Here is a 25,887-nt window from a genome sequence, read left to right as displayed (position 1 = left end):
GGCCTTGTGGAGACCCCTGCCTTGTGGAGATCTTGGCCTTGTGGAGATCCTGGCCTTGTGGAGATCCTGGCCTTGTGGAGATCCTGGCCCAGTTGGGTTATATAATAAATGGATGGTAACATCACAGTTTGTCTGCTTCCATTTAGGCTTCTTCTCATAATGACTACTACAGGATTACCATTATAACTACAGTACTGTACTCTACAGATATCATGTCTATTCTGCAGACAAAACACTAAAGAATGATAAAAGTTAAATAAAGTTTTAACATTAAATACAGTGATTAAAAGCATAGATTTTAATTAAAAAGAACACATATTTATAGGCCACACATACAAAAATTACAATTCAGATAAATAAAAGTATACTGTACTGTGTATTTATTTGAATTAAGATTTTTGTGAGTGGCCTATAATTGTTTTTAAATTAAAATCTTAGTTTTTCAAATATGAAATATTTTCCTTTATGGTTTATCTGAATTTTATCTGCAGAGTTGACATAGTAACCATTCTGAGAGTAAGTGAACTGGAATGTTACCATCTACTTAATATAGACCCCAACAAAACCTGCCTTATTCAGTATACAAGTGTAGATAAAGGTCGGGTTTGGGCAAGGCCGAGATCTCTACAAAGCCAGGATCTCCATGATGATGGGTAAAGATGGTGCCCAGTTCACTACTGTTCTATACACAAGTAACACACCAGTTGTTGAGATGAACACAGTTCCAGAAAATATTTATTGATACCGGAAAATGAGTGACATTTTTGGAGAAATACCATAACATTCTTAATTCCAGTTACGGTACTGGAGATTTCCAGTAACCAGAAATTCTCGCGCTGGTATCACATTAACACCATTAATGTGTCATAATAAATGAGTTACTCAAACCCAGCATTAGGTGATAATGTATTCTAGATGCATTCCTGGACCATGGAATATGTTTTATACAAAAATTTTTATTGCTGATCAAGATGATTACAACTACATTTTAAGTACAGCAAATGCAGCATTTGGATTTGACCTCTGGTTGCCTTCCATGTTACCTGCTCTGGATAGGAAAGTCAGGATATTGACCACAAATGGCAAATGATCAGATGAGTCAGGTCACATCAATAAATCATAAGGCTCAGTGCCTTCAGGTCAGTCACAGATCCTCTGCTGATGATGCGTTTGGTCTTATTCTGTAATTGAACTAGCAATCCTTTTGGGTATCCCGGATTTGTGGGTTCATACAAAGGAGTGTTAGTTACAAAACTAGCAAGGTCATCCTAAAACTATATCTTGCGCTTATGAGACGTCACTTGGATTACGCAGTTCAGTTCTGGTCACCATACTACAGAATGGACATAGAACCGAGAAAGAATTCAGAGGAGAATGACAAAACTTATCCCAAGCATTAGGAACCTTGAGTACAGACAGGTTAAAGCAGTTTAATCTGCACTCCCTCGAGAGACGTATAGTGAGGGGCAATATGATCGAGGTGTACAAATGGAAGTCAGGGCTAAACAAAGGTGATATAGCAAAGGGACTAAAACTATCCAACCAGGAGTGAACTCGTAACAATGGTTTTAAATTAGACAAATTTAGATTTAGGCGTGACATAGGTAAACATTGGTTTGGAAATAGAGTAGTGGATGAGTGGAACAAGTTACCAAACATCATCTTTAACTCAAATAAGCTGGATAGCTTATTGCACCTCAACCATGTCGAGCTTGTACCCATGATGTTCTAACAGTATAGTCTGTCGCCAGAGTCTCCATTACTGCACTCAATGGAGACCCCATTGTAAGCTCACTGTGCTTGGTATATTCTTCTCCTTTGAAGGTGAATGGGCCGAATTTACACACAGCGAGACCAATTTTATATAGTCCCCCGGGTAGGGGCAGGGCCTCTTCATTCATAGTTTCGATTGTCCTCCAGACAGCCTCCAGGACTCCCTCCACGGTTGCGTTTGTGAAGAGGGACTTGATGTCGAAATATTTAAACATTATATGAAAATTTTTAACTGAGATGAAATGAAAAAACTGACTGTTAAGCTTCCTAGAAAAAATCCAATGCCTGCCTAGGATGAAACATCTCCCTAAGGTCCATAAACCAAGCATTCCAATGAGAACTATATCTTCAGTGATAAGTAGCATGCTCCACAGGTCAGCCCAACAATTGGCTATCCCTTTATCAAAAACTCTGGCATTGATAAGTGGCACCCATTTAAAGAATTCAGTAAATCAGTTAATTAGATTGAACAATGTTGATTTCAAAGAATGATATATTTTGGATACAGTTGTTTGGGGAGATGATAAAGGCCCAATATTTACCATCTACAGAAAGTCAACAAATAAAAACGATTTCAATCACTACGTACAATGATCGAGTGAAAATCACTACGAATCTGCAGCTCTATAAGCGGTCAGTAAGGTATAACAGAATTACATTAGAAGTCTGTTCACAACAGCACTATTTCTTACCTGTCAGTGATATATAAGGTTTCATTGCATATCAGTAATAACATACTGTACACAAGACAAATGTATTAAAACATTTTACAAATAAAAAGATAATTTTTAATGAGAAAAAAAAAAAAAAAAAAAACATTAAGTTATGTACTCACCCATGCAGTCAGTTGGATATTGCATAATAGTGACCATCATATGGCAGTAATGGTAATTGCTCCTTGAATGAGTTGTCTTAGTTGCTGTTAATGAAGCAGTGGATTTGAGCAGAAGCCATGTCTTGTCTGTATTCTTGATGATAAAAGATGTAAATTATTTCTCAAAAGCATTATAGTCAATGCTCCACTCATTCAGACCTGAAAACAGTTTGTTTGATAATATAGATCTTATTGTTAAACTGAATTATTAAATCTAATAAAATTCTTAGTGTAAAGTATACTTTCCACACATATTATAGCTATATCTTTTTGTCTTCTAAACAAGGCTTTATTTTAACACACCATAAAACATGATTTTTCACCATATTTTATTTAACATTTATGACAACTGATTAAACCTGTACAGTACCACTACTCTTGTAAGTCTCCTTCACCGGTTCCTGTCCTCAATTAAGCACTGCCATAGCTTCACATTTTGGCCTGAGGCTTAAGAAAAGGTTGCAACTTCTGAGTGAGCATCACATTTCCTGACACTTTTAATTTCCCTGACATAAAGGCCTTCTGTGCATTCAATTTGCCAGTCACTAGAGCAACCATGTCATCATCTTCTAGAGTCAGCGTTACACTTGGTTTCTCTCCATTTATGGGTGTTCCTTCATACACCGATCCAGGGCCATTCTTCAAGTCAAGAGCTACAAAGCAATATACACTTTAATAAAACTGAAGAGGGAAACAAACTATATAAAGGTTAAGATTAAGTACAGTTGAGGAAAACAAAAGAACGTTGAATATCCATTATGCTATATCCTCACATACAGTAACATAGTTCTAAAAATCTCTTCCAAATGCAGCAATGGAGTAACAATATGTAAAAAAAAACAAAAAAACATATATATATATATATATATATATATATATATATATATATATATATATATATATATATATATATATACACACACACACACACACACGGGGTATATATATAAAATAATTATGCACACAAATAAGTTACCGTAATATGTACAGTACAGGTACCAGCAAAAAAAACCATAACTCGGCACATATGGAGCTAAGGCCAAGCCAAGTCACTGAATTTGCCAACTTAATGGTAATGAGTTGATATATACTGTATTAGGTACTTAACAACAACAATTCTTGATAATCTTGTAAGAGGGAGACAAACTGTACTGTACTGTATTGCATGCAACACTTCACAGGCACTCTTCGGTACTATACAGTAAATTGTTCTGATGAACTTAACACTACTGTATATACTGTACACTTTACACATAACAGTAACACTTCACAGGCAATGCAAATAATTTTTCTGACAAACTTAAAACTACACTTTACATTATATGTAGAGTAACACTTCACGGGCACTTAATCACTATCAAAAGGTCTACCCGTGAGGAGAGGTACAAGTAAACTGATGCTCACAGGCTGCCAACTAAAGCTCCGTGTGGGCTGGCTTGCTGAGTTCTCGCATATGACTCGGCTCCTGCTTACCTAGCGCCAATTTGCTGATTACTCAAAAATGTAAGGGCTATCTGGTGCCGTGCTGACTTATTGCAAATTTTTACTTATCAGATGCCGAGTTATGGGGGTTTACTATGTGATCACTAACAGCCATATAAAAATTGGGATAAAGTACTAAAGTATTGTACTGTAATACAGCAGACTCACAATATAACTGGATAGTGGGACTGAGAATTACTGCAAAATATAGAATCACATTACTGTACTGTATATTGTTCTGTATATTTCAAAAGAAAATTCGGTATAGTGTATGAAACTGAAATAATACCACAATATTTATAACTATGAGAATGTCTTTGATAGATCATATACTGTACTTACTCCACTGTGCTGCTGGTGTCTTGTTTTTGTTGATATTCCATAAGAAAATAGCCTTCACCTTCTCAGCAGCTCCAGGAGTACTTGCCACTCTCTGAGAAATTTCATGGAACACACTGCCACTAGCTAACTGCATAGAGGTGGAAGCAGAAGTATTCACTGAAGCTGTTTCCACAATATCCACAAATCCACCTGTGTAAGTATGAAATAGTTAAAAAATAGTATCGACAGCAGCAAATATACACAAATAATACCACGGGTGAGTAAGGTTCCATGTGAGATGGATGCCCTTTCTCCAATGTAGAAGCTATACTGTAAATGGTTGGGATTGTAATTATATTACCCAGCACAGTAACACTTTGGTTAGTAAGCACTGTAAATAAACACAATAAGAAGGTGAAAAGAATGAGAATTCTTTCAATATATGATATAATTAAGATAAAGTACATCAATAAAGAGGGAAAAAAGCCAGTGAGCTCTGACCAATGACCCATGGTTTTTACAATGGGCTAATGAATTAATTCTGTGTTCCACATTATGATTCAATAAACATGGAAGTGAAAATCACTTTTAAGTTAAAATTAAGTTTACACACACATGTATATAATACAGGTAAAGGAAATTACTGTCTCAAGAGCGAATGTCTCCCTGTCCAGGCCGCAAAAATGCTGGCAACTCTAAAACTACCTGCAGACATCCTAACGGAACATCCATGGTGGCATCAGCGAATAATAGAGGACCGCGAAATAAAAATCCCCGAATTATCCGGGCATACTCTATTGGCAATCAAAGTTAAACGAAGACATAAAATGTACCAATGCTCACGTTTGACTATTAGTCAATAAAAAGATCTTACAAGACCAAAAAATGTAAAATTTCATAATAAACAACTTAACAGATATAATAACAAAGATAGTGAATGGAGACAGATACTACAAATGCAAACACACAAGGGAGCTGTAAAGGAATTTTTGGGAGAAAATGAGGAGCACAGATTGTGCAAAAATCTGCTATTTGGCATAGCCCACCTTATATAGCATGGAGAAAGATAAAACAGGTTCAGTACCATTCAAACTGTATGAGAGGTTGAGGCAAAGTAAAATTAGTATAGTACTCATGGTAGGACTGATAATTGGGTGTTTTCTTGTCAACTGTCTGTTAGTAGGTGGAAGGGAGACCAGAGGTATGATAGAAGAATAAATTCAATGTGTGAGGAGGAGGAGGAGGAGGACAGAATGTGTGCCGTACTGTTATCAGCTTCATCATCATAACCATCAATGTTCTATGGCCACTTTTCATGCTTGAGTGGGTTAGCTTTGATTACTTGGTGGCCACTTTCCATGCTGCATGGTCTCTTGCAGTCTCTCTTATCAGCTTTTTAACTCTTATGTCACTCCTTACAACCTCTACCTATGTCATTCTTGGGATGCAGAACTGTATTTTGACAGATAAAAGAGAAACAAAAAAAGTAATCTTTAAAATTACTTTCAGGCATATGATATGAAAACTCCTCCAATTTACCTGTGAGACAAGCTTGGTTCGTCTCCTTGATAGTGCAAGTAAAGAAGATCCGTGACCCTTCTTTCCACATGTCAACCACAAGTGTCTGACCAGGGATCACTGTTTTGGCAAAACGGGCCTATAAAGAAAATATATTTCTTTTTTACCATTGACACTAAACATTACCACTAAGCAATATACTGTATATGAAGAATACAGGCAATTTCTGCAGAGCAATTTACTGGTTAAATAAACACTTGCTGAAGTCCATATCATCAAAGTACTGTAAACTGGCTATATTTTTTCTTTATAATCTCTAAAGTAGTTTTATCCATACAGATATGAAATTTGACATTAAAGAGAGCCAGAATTAGGTATCCTTAACATTTATACAGTATATGGATTTATTTGCGATCTATCAATATTTATCTAACATTATGTGTAAGTCAATGAGCAGAAAAGTGGGAGGGGTGTGGGGGGCACTTCTTAGCCTAGGACCATCAGCCAAAAAGAAAGAAAAAAAAATCATTGATGCTACAGTACATATGAAAAGTTCCTACTGATATGGAACACATATTACAATTTAACCCTAAAACCCCAGGTTAGGGTGATGCTGGCAGTAACCCCCCCGGTGGGGATAGATCAAGAAAAAATACCCCCCAAAAAAAGGCGGACGTTCTGGAACGTCACCCGCCTAAGGGTTAAGGGCGCTCTGTAAGAGCCTATAGAAAAATTCCATTGAGCAAATTCTATAAAAAAAAAAAAAAAAAAAAAATACATACCTTCATAGCCTTAAACAACTTGACATCGTCATTACAAAAATGTTTCAAGATGATTCGAGCAGAAATGCCATAGAAACAAAGACCATGTAGGATTGGCTGACTGAAGCCACCCATGGCAGCAAAGAGCGGATCTATGTGGAGAGGATTGTTGTCACCATTAAGACGATAAAGTGCTGCCTGGAAAAAATGAGATGATCACGGATTAGGTTTTTAAGTTCAATGATTTATGCAACATGTAATTAAATTACCTGCACCAGTAACATTCATATAAGATGATACCGATAGACATAAATGCCACAAAATTCTGATAAATTTTACACTTATGAAAATTGTGCAACAGCATAATATTATTGGGAGGGATTTTTTTTTACTTTACTCACATTAACAACTTGTAAGCATGTAAATCATTGACAGTTTCTCTGTTCATTTAACTCAATGCTCAAAAGTCTATCCTCATATCCAAAAATAATGTTTAAGTAGTTCTTGTATACATTATACACCAAACTATAGGTAACTCAACCACTGTCTCATAAAATTAAACACAAAAGCATGCACGCACCCCCGAACGCACACACACACGACAAAAGAATCACAATACAAATGCTATTTTGCCTTTTATATGCTATTCTTTCCCATGGCAGAGAAATGAAGGTAAAAAGCACATACATTAGTGATAAGACAGTTTGTATGCTCTCCTCTCATGGCCACACTCTCACAAGTGAGCTCCTCAGGGAAATGAGGCATTACAGATATGAGAAAGCTTATCTAGACTACAGGTACTTTGAAACAATATTTTTTATATACCACAAATTCAGTAATGGTATGAATAATATTTGTAAGTAAATACTGTCAGTCCTCACTATGCGCATTTTTGTAAATACTACGGAATTCATAAATTAGTGAAATTTTTTCACTATATGCAATGAATTTTTCCTGGTACTGCACACATTTTTTTACCTGCTGTACAAATTTCAAAATTTGCATCCAAGCTATTTTAGGCCACACCACTGCCACAAACCTGTACCACTTTACTTGTAGGGTTTAGTGAATAGGTACAGTATTGTATTCTTCTTTTGTCAATCCAGGGCTTCAGGCCAGGAACCTGTCCTTCATAATGAGTGGCATCATGTGACCTTTGTTTGAGGTGATTTTTATCCTGTGCCTTGTTATATGAATGAAAACCCCAAAGCCGGAAAATTCCGGCTTTGGGAACAATCACTGGGGTATTTAGGCATGATTAAGTAACACACTAAGTCGGAAAAAAAAAACATGGTCAGAGACACACAGTAAGTGTAAACAAGAGTAGAGTAGTGTGCAGAGACATCTGGTGGCAAGAATTCACACCATGCCACTGCTCACCAAATTCAAAACAGTTCTGCCCCTCCTCTCCAGATCGTTGGATCTGCGGGGTATCAAGGAAACTTGTGGGTTATTCCCCTTAAATGTAATCGACGGTTATGCGAATCGGTGGTCAATGGGTCGTCAGTTTTCAGGGTACACCTGTACCGCCGGAAGGTGCTGAGACAAGCCCCTTGGAATGTCCCTATGTCAGTCAATCAGTGGTCTGGGTAATACATAGTTTAGGGAAGAGGGAAACCTGGAAGCTACACTCATATCCAACCTTCCCTTCTTTCACAGAGAGGAGGTATGTCCTTCCCTCTTCCAAAAGAACTTACAAAAAGGTTTTGAACTGAGATAAATAATGCCCCAAATGAGTCAAAACCACCCCCCATAGTAACTAAATCGGTGTTCAGTACTCGCTTACTTTTTTGTTATGTTTTAATGCTTTTATTATGAATATTCATCTATCATGCATTTAGTGATGTTCTGTATTGATTTAATATGTCTTTTGTACTTAGTTTTGTTAGTTTGGTTTGTACAGGGGGTCTGAAAATATACCAACAGGAATACATTTATAACACTTTGTCTACATGGGAAAGTCACTTTACTAAATGAATTTTCATATTATGCACCACTTCTACAGAGTAGCCATTTCACAAATTGAGAACAGCGTTCAGTATATTTTAAGCAAAATACTGTACTGTTAATAAGATAGATTCTAAAATAAACAAACTGTTTTTATATAAAAGACAGTCGTGCACAACAGAGCTTCTAGGATTTCAAAAGCCAGAACAGACTTAATATCATCAAAATACTGTACCTGATCAATATTTGTCTTAAACTCGTCAGTAACATCAGGTTTTCGCTTAGGAGGATCAAGTAGAGGTACACTTTTGGTGCTCTTCCTTGGACCACCAAAATTTCCCTCACCAACCAAAAAGAGTGACCATTGTGTTCGAGAAACAGGATCACCACTCTCATCCTTTGTCAATGCTGAAAGTAATTGCTGATAATTAGGTCTTTTATACCTAGCACTTGGTAACATGTGCACTACATTTAATAAAATTAATAGCAAAGAAATACAGTAGTAATGGCTTGCCAACCACAAGGGTGGGCAAGAGTTGGGTCTCATGGGAAATATGGGGTCACACAGGAAGACCTAAGATGTACAGCTCAAAGTTAAAAATAAATAAAAAGTGTAGCTACACAAATTAAAATGTTTATATTTTCCAACTTAAAAAATACTGTATAACAAAACTGTTTACAAGTCCTGGGTCTGGGATCAAAATAATTAAAAACTTTTAGAATATCTAAAACATCAATTACGCTGTGCCCGTTAGTTTTATATCACCTATACAGTACAGGAATACCCGGGTTATCACAAGGAATACGTACCTGAAAGTGATTGCAATTAATGAAATTGTGAACTTTGGGTAAATTTTCCCTACAAGACATCCACTAAATTCAGAGTTTTCTCATTAGATAACCTCAGTGTTGATGTGGAAGTATGTGAGAGTAAAACCCCACAAAATCATTTAAGAGTTAACATGACATTTTTATGAATCTTCATATCACAACATTTTCCTTATTGATTTTGTTTAAGTTAAAAATTGGTGATGTATTTTGAATGTGATGCTGTCTTAATTAATTTATTAATTTAATACATAATAGTAATTGTTGCCCAAATATTCACTTTCTAACATGACAAATTGAAGATGTGACTTTTTGAAAAATTCCACAAGATACTAATGAAATTATCATATTTTCTTTAAGGTCAGAAAGTTAAGCAATATCCTTTAAAGTTGCTTTTGCAAATACTACCAGAGCAGAACACTTACACTCGGCAATGAGAACAGCTCCAGAACCCTTGTCTAAAACATCCACCACCTTCATTTCTGTGCTCAGTGTAGCATTGGTTGGTAGTGGTTTAATGTTTTCTATGTACATTTCTCCATGAAGCAACTGAAAGAAACAGTCTTGATAATTATCAGCAACCACTACATGATCTGGATTCTTTTATTTTCACTCTTACAAGCATTTTCATGTTTTAATACTGAGTACATAGCTGGAATCAATAAAAACACAGATTCATATTCTTCTAACAAATTAGTTTTAATTTTATCTCTAATATATTTAAGTTTAAAACAAGATAAACTATACTAAATGTCACATTATCATATTGCAAAACAAATTTAAATCTAGAAAACTCAAGTTATAAATATTTTCATTTATATTCCAACCCTGAAAACATGCTAGGTTCAATACTAATAGTCGTCTGCTTATTTGAAACGAGTTCACACTTGCCTGACCAGATTTGCAACACTGTACAGAAAACCTTTCTAAAGTTAGATTCCCGTATATAGGGATTAAGCCAGTCTGACTAAGAAGCAATAACCTCTATCGGTGCCCCCTAATGTCAGTACAGAAACCATACCCAAGGATTGAAAGAAAGGGCCAAGAATGGTCATAAATCATTGGTGACGATGCCAAATATGCATATATTGGCAGTATGTGTACCAAGGTTTGAGTCTGAGGTTCAATTCCTTATTCTTAAAGTATTTCATGTGTCTAACCCTTTTCAGGAGCTCACATTACATCATGAACTAGAATTATTATGACTTATCTGAGGATGTAAACATTTCAAATAAACCAAATAATGTATGAAAATATGAACATCATGATGATCAAAACAAAATCAATTACAGTATGGTACATTAACAAATCAATCTAAATTTTCAAAAACAGGAAAAAATTATACTGTACCTTTGTAAAGTCAACTGACCAATTCTGAATTTTACTCCAAATGCCTCCTCCACTCATTAAAGATGACTGTGATACCACAACACCAAAAGTTGGGTGAGGAGAAAAGTTCTCACTGTTCTCGTATAAAAACTGAAGACTATTCTCATCTTTTGTGGAGACACCAGCTGCAAAAACAATAGCAATTCTCAATGCTGTATTTAGCATCAGTGAAATAACAGAATCCAATAATATAGTATAGTACTGTACTGTCAAAAGCAAGACCAAAAGAAGTACCAGGTAATAGAAAAGTAAGAATATTCAGGGAATTTTTTGATGTCAAGGATAAAGATGATTAAAAAATTTAAGCAGCTGAAGTTAGAGAAGTACGGTAGTTTGATGTGCGTGAATAAGTTGAGACCAATTGAGGATAACTGATTTGAAAATGCAAACTAAAAAATAAAGGCGTTAGAATGATTCCACAATGAGAAGCATTATTAAAGGATGGACCTAAGTGAGGATGCACTAACACTCTCAAACCATGCAATGATGATCATATTTTTCCTTGCTTCTTCCCCATGGCATGAAAAAGAATCTTCTCAACTTTTCATTTCTCCAATATCAAACTTAAACGAATAATATGGCATGACCATAAAACTAAGAATTTATAATATTAAAATTTCCACTGTATTTGAAGTGGGGTGAGTGAGAAAAAAATTGGGGAGGAAGGGGTGAATGAGATAGGAAAAGGGTGAGAAGCACTTGCCTAAAAGTAAAAATATCAAACTTACATCCAAGAGCATACAGGATCAAATGTTTGTGGTCATATGTGTAACTTGTTGGCCCCAATGTTACTCCAACAGCAGAGAGCTGGAACACAAGAAAAATTTACTGCGAGAAAGTACACAATAATTACAATAATAGCAAGAATTGCATATTCGTATTTGTAATTTTTTTTCACTGTTTTCCTTCTTGAAAATAAGAATACCAAGAACAATGGGGGAATCCAACACAGGCCATCTGCCTTCTTCCCGCATCATTGCCATTCCCAGTTGGGGTGGCCATTACGTAAATTAGGTAGGTAAAAAGTAAAGTTATCATTGACTATAAGCTTCCATAATACCAGTAAATATCATTCAAGAGTGCAGACATTGTTAATTTTTACAATTCAAACTTTTTTAACATTCAATATAATTTTTTAAAATGTACTACAGGTTGTACCTCTCTAGTCCGGCAACCTCGGGACCAGACCGGTGCCGGACCATGGAAATTCACCCTTTTCCTGGATAGATAGCGACTTGTGCTTATGCTTGGAAGCACTAGCACCACTTTCTCTGCATCATGGTCTCTTTGAAGACATATTGAAGGGTTAAATGTCGTATAGTAGCTTCTCAAATTTCGCGAGTTTTTAATTCAACGTATTTTATTGGAACACACACACACAAAAAAAAATAAATAAAAATTTTGACGGCGGAAACTTGAATTTCGACGGGTTTGAATGGCCCGCCAACGTGCAGACGACGTGCATAACCCACACACAACGCTTCCGTGACGCCTGCTGGACCACCACTCCACGACCCCCTGACGGAGACACGATGATCCTCCCAATACTGGCCAGATATTTTGTAAATAATATTGATTATGTGTTAAAGGAACATCCTTTCTTCCTTAGGCTTTAGTAAGCCCCTTTATAATATTTATACTGTATATACTTTTCACACTTGCCAGATGATTCTGGTGTCATTGTACAGGGGTACCTAGTGACAGCACTAGGATCCCGCTTCCTCTATCAAGGAATAAACAATTGAAATTGAAATTGAAATTGAAATTGATGTGCATAATCGTGTAAACAGCGTCATTTCTCTTATGTACAAAAGATTCATCATTGTTTATTACTGAATGTCTTTTTTATTGAATTAATGTTTATGTGTGCAAAATGAGCAATACAATTCATTAATAATACGTAGAATATTAAAACACACGAGGAAATGACACAGCATTGTTTTCGTTGATTACAAAACCAGTGACTGACTGGTTCTACATATAAAACTGAAGAAAATAAGACCTTGGTTTTAGCTGCAGTAAAATTAATATGGTTGTTTTAAGTAATGTTATTTAATGTTAATAAATGGAACAATAGAAGTAGCTAACGATAATGGTAAAGAAAAAAGAGAGATCGCGTATGTAAGTGCGCACACGTAAAAACATATCGTCATTACTTTACATAAGAATATGAAAGCAACACTTATTTACTGTTCATATATATTTTAATTAATGTTTCTGAATTCAATTTTATTGAATTAATGTTTGTGTGTGCAAAATTAACAATACAATCTATTAATAATACGTGGAATATGAAAACACACGATGAGACGAGACGGCTGCTGGCATTGTTTATGTTAAAGCTTACAAAACCAGTGACTGATTGGTTCTACATATAAAACTGAAGAAAATAAGACCCTGATTGTAGCTGTAGTAAAATTAATGTAAAAAAATTAATATGGTTGTTTGAAGTACCTGTAATGTTATTTAATGTTAATAAATGGAACAATATAAGTAGCTAACCATTAATGGTAAAAAAAAAAAAAGTGAGACTGCGCGTATGTAAGTGTGCACATGTGAAAACAAACCTTAATTTCCCGCGGCTTTGTTGTCGTTTTTTTTTATGGGGATTAGCCCACCCGGGCATAGGTCACTGACCCACATTGGGGCCTGAGGGGCAAAAAATTTAATTCTCCTGTAATAATAATAATAATTCAGAAGAGGGAAAAAAAAAAAAAAATCTGCCTATCTACCTATTGGACAAACTAAAATCGTTCCGGACCACGGGAGTTTCCGGACCACAGAATGACGGACTAGAGAGGTATAACCCGTATTACGAAAAAAATAAAAAAATAAAAAAATAATAATCTGTCAGTTCTATAGGAGCTACTTTTAGGCACACAGTAGCTGTTAGACTGTGACAGCAAGCAGTTTATTAAATATGACAAGAACCAAGTAAACCTAACCAAGCATATCTTAGAATACTTTTTAGTTAGGTTAGGTTAGTTAATTTAGGGCAAGTTGGTTGGTGAAAAAAATGGACTTAAAATTTCCCAGGAAGAAATCAAGGTGTACAAGAATGGTAAAGTATAACCACCATAATAATAAAATACTATAATCAACCTAAACAAGAGTAAAGCAAATAATGAAGATTAAATTTTCTAGTCATTGCAATATACCGGTACATTATTCCAAATACCAGAAAAAAGTCATCATCATATAGCTTTGAAAGTACACTACATATTGGCATAGTACTATCAACTCACAGGTCCAGTAAGTGAAGCAGATGGGGATGATGTGGGGTTGGCCTTGACCTCCGACTTCTCACTTATTTCTTGTAAAGCCTGAAGAAATAATTGCATTTAATGTTATACAGGCTATGGTGCAAGTAGCATGAAAGGAATGTGTTTTCACACTGAAAGTGTGCAAAGTTATTTCCACTAAAGAAGGCATTATTCACAATAATTTGTAGTACAGATTGGACCCCACTAATCCAGGACCCAATAGTCCTGCAGCTTCGATAGTTTGGGATGCATATAGTGAATATTTAATCTTATGGAGAAAATTGGGATATGTTCCACAACTACTAAAAGTCAACAGTAATGCTATTAAACTTGTGGAAAATTCATTACAATTATCACAACCTGTACTCAAATGTACTTAAGTTAATTCATGTTGGAAACATGATGAAATCCCTTGAAAATTCATTCCCATGCCCAGAGTGGAGAGATTTTCTCATAATTTCTTTAGAATTTTCTGGAAATGTGCATGATGCAATCCTCGCAAACTCTTTTGGATACCCAGAATGAAAAGATTTTCATGTAATTTCTCGGAACGAAAAAAGAAAAAGAAAAAAATGGCCTATTGGAGAGTCCTTGGGATCAAAGATTCTGGTTTACAGTGAGATTACTGTATATTGAGGAGCAAGCAGGATGTAAAGTTTATTTTACCCCAATTAATAGTGCAGAATTCTCTTGGCTGGATGCTGGATGAACAGACCCTGTAAAATCAATTATCTTCTCCCAATTGTCACGCACTTGCTCTGGGGAGACAATGTCCCCGTGTGAGCTTTGGCACACAGATCCCTTTGTATGTTCCCAGCGATCTGTTAAAGTAACAAAACGTTAGTTGAGAGCAATAAATATACAGCAGCTATGATGATTTATGAATTATGCTGGTTAGACATGTACAAGATTGAGGGTCAATGCAGCAAATGGAGGCAGTATGGCCAGCACTGCATACACTTCCCCAAGTATAGTCAGGTAACCATTCGCAGTAGAGTGAACAGGAGGTGTTTGGGTCCCAAGTGTAGTCAGGTAACCATTCACAGTAGAGTGAACATGAGGTGTTCTGGGTGCAAACCAGCAACTGAATGGATAAGGGGTAAGTGCTGTATCTACTCAGCTGTCATTTCTCCAGACATACAAATATGCATGACAGCAGCCAGTGACACATAACACCTGCTAATATAAATGACACATGATAATTGACAAAAAGAAATGAGACCTGTGAAATATATATTACTATATCATACGTGCCCATATACACTACCTGCCTAATACAATTCATATCTGACAAATACACAGGATATCTACCAAATACATATAACACTATGGCAATCACCATCTAATATTATTTATATCAACAAAATATACACCACCTGCCAATTACAGTGGTTCCTACCTTATACAGGGGATGAATTCCAGTAAAAAACCCAGATAAGGTGAAAACATACTCGGAAAACTATTAGCCTAAAGGGAGACATAGCAATTCTCCCCCCCCCCCCCACCAAAAGAAGATTCTTTACTCTTGATCAAATCCTTTTTTCCTACAACTGCAGCCATCACCTTTCTTCCACAACCTGAACAACTATGTTTTTATAAGTTATATAACTTGTACAAACTACCTGCTACATTTACTGTGCATAGTATAAGAGGTGAGGAAGACAGAAGGGGAGGGCAGACTACAGGGGGAGGACTGAGAATATCATCTGCATCAACCACATTGAGTGCTTGAAATCTTGCAAACCTGGGAGGAGATGACATGCTGCTTGAAATCACGGGAGAAGTGTGTGGTGAAGGTTGTGGTGGAGTGTGAGTATATGGGTTGGCATAAAAGGTCTATCTTAAAATATACTTTTGCACCTGCCACTCCTTTTATACCACTAACAAATTTGACAATGTTGACATTCATTTTGACTTCCGATGACATGTCAGAGAACCCAGTGAAGTCCTTCACTGCCCCCTGCAACAGCTCCCTCCAGAAGGCATTTAGCGTGGTGCAAGCGACTCCTTCCCACACCCCTGGATATGTTTAATGGGGAAGGTACTATAGACCTTCCAGAAGGCATAGACAGATATAATGCAGTCTTCATCTTCTGTAGTGCCTAAAGGAGGTAGCCAAATGCCCTTTGGGTACAATAACTTTTAAATTATAATCACACACTAGTCCACTGATTGTAGTGATGACCTTTTGCTGGGGGGCAGGAACATGACAGCCTTACACAAATATGTGGTGTTTACTCTTGATTCTACTCTTTATTAATTGGCCATTATCATCTGTTGTTTTATATATTTTGTGTCATTTGTCTTTATATACGCAAGAATTAGTGAAAAAAGAAGTAGTGGATTTACATCAGTAAATATTCTTTATTCAAACTTTTTTCCATTTATTACTTGGAAGTTAATGTTTTCAAGTAGTTATATCTATACACCCGTTAAATTTGGCATTAAAGGGAGCCAAAACTGGGTGTCCTTAACAATTACATATTAAATTATTTGTGATATACAATATCACTATTAATCGAACATTATGTATGAGCCAATGAACTGCAGGGGAAGGGTTACACTGTCGGCTAAAAAAAAAGAAAAGAGAATACATAAAATACACTATTCATACAAAACCTTCCAATTAAACATAATCCCTGCCAACCACATTATGCTAGCCAAATACACAAAATGTACAGGATACTTAAAAAATATACTTACACTTTCCATACCATCCACCACCAGCCCCATAAAGCCCACCATTATCTTCACAGTCTTCGTGAGAGAGCCATGCTACCAGTGGAGCCACTAACTCTGGTTTAAGAGCCTCAAACACTTCTGAAATTATATATATATTGCATGATGCAATCCTCGGAAATTTGTTCAGATTCCCGGGAATGAGAGAGTTTTCCGGAGATCAAAGATTCCGGCTAATAGAGATTACTTTTCTAGGCTATCCTGGCCAACCATATCATTATATCACCATTTGGTCTGCCTGCATGCCAAGCTCAAAATGACAGCATTGGAAACATGATGCAATCCTCAGAAATTAGTTTGAATACACGGAATGGAAAAACAAATTCTGGAATTTCTTGGAATGCTAAAATAAAAATTTGGCTATTGGAGAGTTCTGGGGATCTAAGATTCTAGCTAAATGAGAGATTATTATCAGGTATCAAAATGAGCACCAAGTATGGAAATGTAATATACTGACTCATAAGTATACTGTCTAGCCCAAGGATATATAATACTGTACAGTGAACCCTCACTTTACGCGGTCAATTGAACCCACGGCGGCCTGCGTAAAGTGAGAAACGCGTAAAGTGAACAACATAACATATGGGATTAATTGAAATAGAGACCGGGCTGACCCCTAAACTCCACTTTTTCAGACACAATACCTACGTTGTAGTAAAAATAACTTCTAAATTTTATGATGGTATGCACACACAATTAATAATTAAGAGAAATATCAATAATATTAGGTTTTTTAACACTTACATTAGTAGAAAAGATGGCTGGGCACACGGGGATGGGGGGTTGGTTCCGAGGCAGAGGGCAGATTATTGGCCCTCACCTGTATCACTTGTGTCAATTGTATCACTATCCACCACAGAGGCTTGCAGGGCCTCTTTGTCAAACCCCTTAAAGTCCATATAAGTCCATATCCTCACTATCATTATCACTATCACTGACTTGGGCCGGCTGTGGTGGGTGGCGGGTGAAAAACTCGGTAATGTTTTGATGACTGGGCGACCTTGTGAGCACCCTGCTCGCGCCGCTCTCCGCGTAAAAGGGTACACACACCGTGGAAAGTGAGCATTCCGTGTTCGGCAGGGTACCGCGTAAACGTGGAAACGCGTAAAGCGAGGGTTGACTGTACACTATTTTTACCCGACCTTTGTTATTACTACTCCTCTAAAATAGCCCCTCATTTAATATACTGTACCACTAAAATTGGCACCAGATTTGTAACTCAATTCTATATCTATTACAAATTCCCCTAAAAAGCCTGATTATTTGGGAACCTCAGCTTAATAGTCCCCATTTAAATCTTTAAACCTTAACTTGGGACCAATAATTCATACATATACTGTTGTATAACTGACCTGGGGGTAGGAGGCCCTCCGTCAGGCGTGTGCCACCCACAGGAGCAATGGTATTACAGTGAATATTGTATTTGTAACCTTCAATGGCAACAGTGTTGCTGAGCCCAAGCAATCCTAGTTTGGCAGCACTATAAAAATAAAAAAGAACAAAGTAACAACTCAAGTGTTAGAACTACTGTGCTGTATTAAAAAAGGTAAATAAATACTCTACCTTGGAATAGAATAAAACATTGGTATAGTGTGGTGAGGCAACGTAATATATTGAAGGTCATTTTTTCTAGCCTCTAATATGCTTCGCATAATTGCAAATAAAATATATATTTTTTTTAATAATTAAATCATTCTAAACACCCTTACCTGTAATTAGCCTGGCCAAAGTTGCCATAAATTCCAGATGTTGAGGCAGTCATGATGATGCGGCCATATTTTTGTTGCCTCATAACCGGAAAAGCTGCCCGCGTGACCATGAATGCCCCTCGTAAGTGTACACGATAAACCAAGTCTATGGAAATAACCTTTATATCTATACTGTAATACTCCTTCGGTATATCAGCATTAATTTTTCAAATCTAATCACACACACTAACTCCAGTTCTTAATCACATATTTAGAGATCTTTTATTTTTTAACAATAAAAAATTACACAAGAATCAAAATTCTAGAATTTTACAATTACAGTTGGTATCATATAAACATACAACTGATGCATAACAATCTGCTTTATGCATGTGTACACCAAACAATTTCCTTTTCAATTTACTGAAAACTAGTTAAGCTACAGGTAGTTATACATTTGTATGGTAATACTGTATAATACACTATATACAAAATAATAAAAACTACAGTATATACACATGAAATACACAACCACAATGTTTGTTTCTAAACCTTTTTAACAAAACTAATTTTCAATATCATAAAAAAAGGATAAAACTGTTTTTTGGTACTGTATACTCAATACAGTTTTCCTTATAGCTTAAATGAGCTTAAATGAGGGGTTCACAACCTTTAATAGTACTCAGCCACATTACAAACAAGAAATCAGTAATTAGGTGCAACCATCTCACAGTATAAATGCTGTATGTAATACACTATGTATTAATTTTAGAAAAATAAAACATGGAAATGAGCATTAAGCAATATGGAACTAAACCCCATATTCAGAAGTACAGTACTGGTATACAGACCAAAAATATAAGTAACCTAATGGGTAGCAATAAATACTATTGTGACATGGAAAATTATGTTTCACACTCAATACAGTAGTGCAAAAGAAATGGTTACAGGGATATATGCATTCCAACATGTACAGTAATGCACATTGAAACCTCAGCAAATCAGCTTACAATGGGGTCATTTTGACATACTGTACTGTAATGTACACTACTGTACTGTACTTGATATGGAAACACATTCCCCCAAAACAATATTTGTTACTTTTAAGTGATACACGATGACTCAATTTATCTACTTGTACACTTAGGCAACTGATTAATATATAAACTAGGGAATAGGCAGATGCATATTACTGTACACTACTGTACAAAATTATTTATTCAGTGCTGGCTGGCGTGATACATTTCTATTGAACAACATTATGTAAGGTAATCAGCAAATCATAAGTTATGCCTCTGAACTACCAGAGTGTATAGAAAGGCATTCAGCAACAACCTATTCCATGACTAACTGACACTAGATAATAATAAGGCCTACAGTATCATGCCAATCTACAAAAATAAAAACCAAGGAACATACCCCACTATGTGTACCCAGGAATTAAGAAGACACTAAACCAGTACAATACTGTACGATATATTGATGGCAAAATGATACAGTATTCCTGATACATAATTATCACCGTTGAATCTCATAATAGTTGAGTATTAATAAAATATCTTCCATAATGATTCTTGATACCTCGATATAAAAGTCAAAATTCTTAAGTCTTACCCCAGTCTGTGTCAGATGTACGAGCAAAGGATCTGTCTCTTAGGATGCCAGCATTATTCACCAGTATATCCACACGACCAAAATTATCAAGTGCTGTTTGGACAATATTTGCTCCATTCTCCACAGAGTCATAGTTGGCAACAGCTGTTCCCCCTGTTGACAAATAATTATAAAATGATATCAGGGTAAATATCCCCAACAATTGCTAATGAGAAATTTACTAAGTTGTGATAATACAGTACAAGTAGGTATTAGATAATCAAATACGTACAGTACAGTACAGTATAGCCACAACAATTTGTTCAGTAGTACATTTGAACTTTCATTTGCAAGACAGTCACTACCTCCTGAAGTATCTATCAAATGCTGCTTCAGTATACATTACAGTAATGCTACAAAACATAAGGGATTATAGAGGGGACATGTCATAGTAGAGCCAGAAAATATTAACTTGAAAACAACATAACACTTTGTTTTTACTCTGATATTCCCACAAATTATAAGAATAACATGCACGGATCAAAATACCATATCTTCCCACAGAGTTTGAGCTCAGCCAGAAAACCATGAGAAGTAAAGTTAATGACTAGGCTAATTATCTAATAAATTTCTATTCTGTAGTACAATAATTGGGAATTTATAATAGAGCATAGCATATAGACATGAAAAATTCTGCAACTGAAAGTCCAAACCTATCTATTTATGCAAAATCATAAACATTATATTGTGCAGCTTAAAACAAGAATACAGTACAGGCAAACATCCTTCCCTATTTTCTTTATTTTCTGCATCACTTAATCATTAGAAAAATTATAAATCTTTGGTCTACTATATACAACACTTACATAAAAAATAAAACAGCAAAGGGCCATAAAATGATGACAATGATTCTATCTTATCTTTCATAAAGCGTATAATTACAATACTGTACAGTACACTATCCAAAATCATTAGCTTCATACGCTAACCTGATCTTTCAAATTAAAGTCCCATCTAATTTCACTCTTCCACTTACAAATCTAATTTGTCACTTGTATTAGTATGTTTTCATTGTCGATACCGGTACTTTAACATAAACCAGTAACACAACCATATCATCAAAAATCAGTCATTGACACATTCCATCTCTCATGCAGTTAACTTACCCCTCTTTTAACCTAAGTGACTACTGCATTTACTCTTCAGCAAATTATCATTCACCACAGACAGCATAAACTATATGGCTATACCCTCTCATGTCTTCTTATGCATATGAGCCTTTTAATGCTATGATACAAGTTGGTTCAACAGAAGCTAATCCCATAATTCCTAGCATTTAGCAACCTGAGGGTTGTTCCAACCCCTTGGCAGGATGCTAGTTCACCAATGAGTTGTTCCAGCAACTCTTATCATTGTCGAGTGTAAAATAAGGGATCCTAGTCCTCAACTCTGATTAGGAAAGAAACTCGAGACTCTTTACAGGTGAGGCAAATGTTCTACCACTGAGCAATGGAATATTCTGTAAGAGTCTCATAAGGATACATTACTTGGTCACATGTACAGTCCCCTCAAAAAGTATTGTTAACCATGGGGTCGATGTGATCTGAGGCTTTCCAAGAAATGTAACTCGACCTATTTCTGAACAGTTAGTACATAAAATATCATGATACAGTCTTTACATACTGTAAACTGCACAGTATATAGGTTCCTTCTTGTTTCTTTTATGCTGTTTTGCACAATTTGTCTGATAGCAATACTCAAGCGACATAACTGAACAATAGCTATTCAAGCAATATAAAAGTTGAGTTCCCAATGGAAATAAGAACTGTATACTGTAATGTGTTACAAGAAACTTACCTGCACTACGGATCTCATCCACTACCTTGTCTGCAGCAGAGGAACTCTTTCCTTCCCCCTTTGCGTCCCCTCCTAGGTCATTTACAACCACCTTTGCACCACGGGATCCAAACAATAAGGCATAGGAACGACCCAGGCCTGAAACAGGATTTCAAAATTCAATTTGATAGTGGTTACTGAAAATTCATTCAGTTTACATGCCCAAAATTTGTATGCAAATGTACAGTACTAATGCAGGTAAGATGGTTCAAAAGGGGCATGAAATTTCACTTTGAATCACATCAACAAAAGATCACACCTAAATTTATGCTCACCAAAATATCAACTATACGAGTAAAAACACACTGGATAATAAATATTCTGAATCAGAGAAAAATTGGCTTACACTTTACAGTACTGTACTATATACTGTAATTAATGAGGCTGCTCAAATCAAATAACATATACATGCAAGGTAAGTACGTATTAACATAAACGGAAGCTTTCTCTATCTAAAGAGCTCTGTTCTCAATAACTACAGTACATTTATTGCTATATTCATGTCACCATATCATTCAGGATATGTATGGATGGTATTTGCTATTGCCAAAGAAATTACTGTACCTTCCTTTTTTCAATTGGAGATAAAATTTTAAGTTACTGTTATGTACTGTACTTCCTTGTATATGACTGACAAGATCTCTATTGGTTTCCATCACTAACATTCAGGTGTCTAATAATGTTCATGACAATGGTCTATGATACATTTACCATGAGTACCAAGCTCATAAACTGACAGTAAATAGAAGAATTAAAATCCCTTATGATTATGATACAGGGTAGGGAAAATGAGAAAGAAAGAAAGAAAGAAAAAACAAAAAGGGGATAATTTAAATGAGATTCATTTGGGTTTTATTTCTGTTCTATTCATTTTCAGTGCCTATCTGGTTAGGTCAGGTTGTATTAGCTTCTAGTAAATCTCGCCTCTTTCAAAATACTTACTATAATGATAAAAACATGAGAAAAAATAAACTAAATCAAACAGCTCCTTCTGGTGGTAGTGCTGTTCTCAGACATTACCCCAAAAATAACTAGAAGTGAAGATTAGGTTAATTGGTATAGTTTCCTTTAAACTTATATCACCTTAAAGATTACTGGAGATCTCTGGTATTATACTTGGCATTATTATCTGGTTTGACGATATTGGTGGGTTAATAAAAAGGTAGTGGATATAGGTATGGCAGCCGTACACCAAAAATCACATTGGCTATATGTACGGCAGCTTAGTAACTACCACTGTAGAGTCTGCCCACCACACATGGAACCTTATCAATTTAACTCAAATATCACAAACATAACAGAAATCTTGTGAAATGACGGACCTTTATATATAATTGGTAATTATTAACGACTAAACTGCAGTCGATTTTTCTTAGAAAACAAATTTAAAAATGCTGCAATTTCACTGTTTTATAGTGGACACTCGTAGTTATGACAAATGTGTTAAAAAGTGTTTATTCACAAGTTCTCCCTAACTTAACCTAACCTAGGCAAAGTTATTGTTTTGGTTATGCACCTATTTGGAAGTTGAAATTAATCGTTCAAAACACACACAAAAAATCAGGAAAACATCATTTCAACCTAAACTAACCGAAGCTAACCTATCCTGGAGCTTGATGACCAAACAATAATAATACCTTAACTTAACCAAACTGCCAAAATGATTATGATACCAGAACTCACTGATGAAAATACAGTAAAAATATAAACATCAATGCAATTAATGCGTCAAAAGTGTAGTCACCAAAACAGGTACAGTATTAGCCTTAAAATTTTACAAGTACAAGTAATGGGCCAGTTACCCAGTGGCTCATTCCTCCGGTAAAATCAAACATAATTCGCCCTTACATAGCTGACATGTCAGAATCGTTTTTGCCTTGTTCCACCACTGAATGTGCATTACAAGAATTTGTCAAAATTCCCAAGAAAACCTAAAGATTATTATGGCAATGAACCTGGAATACCATTTACCAAAAATCCACAATAAAAAAGGAACCGTTTTTTAGCGGTCCGACTAATTACCCAAATGTAGCCAAATATAGCCGGAATGAAGTCAAATAATGGTCCTAGATGAATAAATCACTTCTCGACTAGTATTTGGTGTCACAAAGTCACAAAAAATTGGAAAACTTGCTTTAATCTGAATTAATAGATCGCGTGCATGTACCCAAATGTAGTCAAATGTAGCCACAATGAAGTTAAATGATGGTCGTACAAGCGTAATTCGGGCTGTGAATCACTTCTCGATTATTATTTGGTGTCATAAAGTAAAAAAAAATTGGTAAACTTAATTTAATCTGTGTTGTGTTAGGTTAGGTTAGGTTAGGTTAGGTTAGGTTAGGTTAGGTTAGGTACATGCACTTGATCTATTAACTCGGATTAAATTAAGTTTACCAATTTTTTTTTACTTTATGACACCAAATACTAGTCGAGAAGTGATTGGCAGTCCGATTTATTCATCTAGGACCATTATTTGACTTCATTCCGGCTATATTTGGCTACATTTGGGTAATTAGTCGGACCCGTTTTTTAGGGCTTGGATAATGGCACTCTACAACTCTGACATGCCACTGGCTTACAATGTTGAAAGCCTCTTAATACTACTAAGGTATAGTACTGTCATCTGTAACAACTTACCGCCACCAGCGCCTGTTATTATTGCAACCTTGCCATCAAAACGCAGTTCCCCGCCCATCCTGTTCAGCCGCCTGAAATATGCAGACTAATGATGAGTCGGTGAGGTGATAACTACCCTAGAGAGATACAAGCTGTCTCAGAATGACTGGCACCTTTATTTAGTTTTTGCCAAATAATTTAGTTATGTCTAATTATTCTGAGCTAACCAAAATAATATCGTCCTATATCTGATTTATTGTGATATCTTAATCATGACCCTAGAGTTTATTTTACATATTTAAGACTTCATAATTCATTAGTAAGATAATATTGTGGGGGTATGGGATAGTTGGGTTTCACTCAGGATGGGACGGGTCATCCATTAGGCACAGTGCCTAGGGCCTACGAGATATTGGGGGCCTACGAAAAATAAAACGAGAACTTTTCTTCCCCTTTTTCTACAGGTTATTATTAAATTGATACTGAGGTACTTTTTTTCCATTTATTTATTACTTAATCCTATTAGTGTCCACCAGCTAGCTGTGCTTCTTGTAAACAAAATTATTTCGGTACTGTACAAGAACAGCTGATCTAACCCATTTTCTTTTACTCAATTCATGGCAAACATCACTGAAGCTTATTCTTTCGACATCACATTTTATAATTAGGTACTAGCTTGTGTTATTAGTGAATATGCTGTCAAATGGGGCCCCATATCTTGGAGGTGCCTAAGGCCTACGAAAGTCTTAACCCGGCCCTGTGTATACATGTTGTATTGGATGTACAATGCAGCTTGGTGCTGGGAAGGCAGCATGGTTACAAGCGTGATGTAGAGAGAGCTGGTTGGTGAGGATGCTCAGAGGAGGACAGCTTGTGGGTCGCCATGCTCGCCGGCGGGAGCGAAGACCTCCAGGCAGGCGGAGGAGGAGGTGTTGCTGGCTGGTTGGTGTAGGTAGAAAGAGAGAGGTCACCACGAGGTCAGGTCTTAAATGGCGGGGGGTAGGCGTGGCTTAGTAGTTGACCTCCGTGATGTATGGCGGCGCTGGTTGACCCAGACCACGAGGCATACACTGGGGAATTCACGGGGTCGGCAACTCAGCGACAAACAGCGGATTAAGGCCAATTGATGCCCTAAGCACAGCCCAACAATGGTGCCCCCTCGGCCCTCCCATTGCTTAACTGACAAGATATTAAGACCA

General features: G+C 36.2%; 1 protein-coding gene across 3 annotated transcripts; it reads right to left on the bottom strand.

Annotated features, from left to right (window-relative positions):
* Window positions 1-1,559: 1,559 nt before the first annotated feature.
* On the bottom strand, window positions 1,560-25,243 carry LOC121875772 (peroxisomal multifunctional enzyme type 2-like). 3 transcript variants are annotated; one of them, XR_006090665.1, is made up of 18 exons: window positions 24,710-25,181; window positions 22,034-22,171; window positions 20,198-20,350; window positions 18,605-18,749; window positions 18,248-18,375; window positions 16,860-16,976; window positions 14,823-14,977; window positions 14,139-14,216; window positions 11,622-11,700; window positions 10,855-11,018; window positions 9,930-10,053; window positions 8,912-9,084; window positions 6,751-6,927; window positions 5,990-6,107; window positions 4,472-4,660; window positions 3,018-3,300; window positions 2,609-2,806; window positions 1,560-1,964 (listed from the first exon to the last, which is right to left on the bottom strand). XR_006090665.1 is itself a non-coding variant. In XM_042380457.1 (17 exons), the coding sequence occupies exons 2-17, from the start codon at window positions 24,765-24,767 to the stop codon at window positions 3,077-3,079; spliced, it is 2,220 nt and encodes a 739-aa protein (XP_042236391.1). In that variant the 5' UTR covers window positions 24,768-24,780; window positions 25,202-25,243; the 3' UTR covers window positions 2,960-3,076. The 3 variants fall into 3 exon arrangements, 2 of the variants coding, with proteins under 2 accessions (XP_042236391.1, XP_042236389.1); XM_042380457.1 differs by lacking the exons at window positions 1,560-1,964; window positions 2,609-2,806 and adding an exon at window positions 25,202-25,243 and having other exon boundaries at window positions 2,960-3,300; window positions 24,710-24,780; XM_042380455.1 differs by lacking the exons at window positions 1,560-1,964; window positions 2,609-2,806 and having other exon boundaries at window positions 2,960-3,300.
* Between the last annotated feature and the right edge of the window lie 644 nt (window positions 25,244-25,887).

The sequence above is a fragment of the Homarus americanus genome, unplaced genomic scaffold, assembly GCF_018991925.1.
Source record: "Homarus americanus isolate GMGI-L3 unplaced genomic scaffold, GMGI_Hamer_2.0 scaffold22250, whole genome shotgun sequence".
Taxonomy (NCBI): Eukaryota; Metazoa; Arthropoda; class Malacostraca; order Decapoda; family Nephropidae; genus Homarus; species Homarus americanus.
Note: the sequence above shows the minus strand (reverse complement) of the source record. Positions and strands in the feature narration are given on the sequence as shown.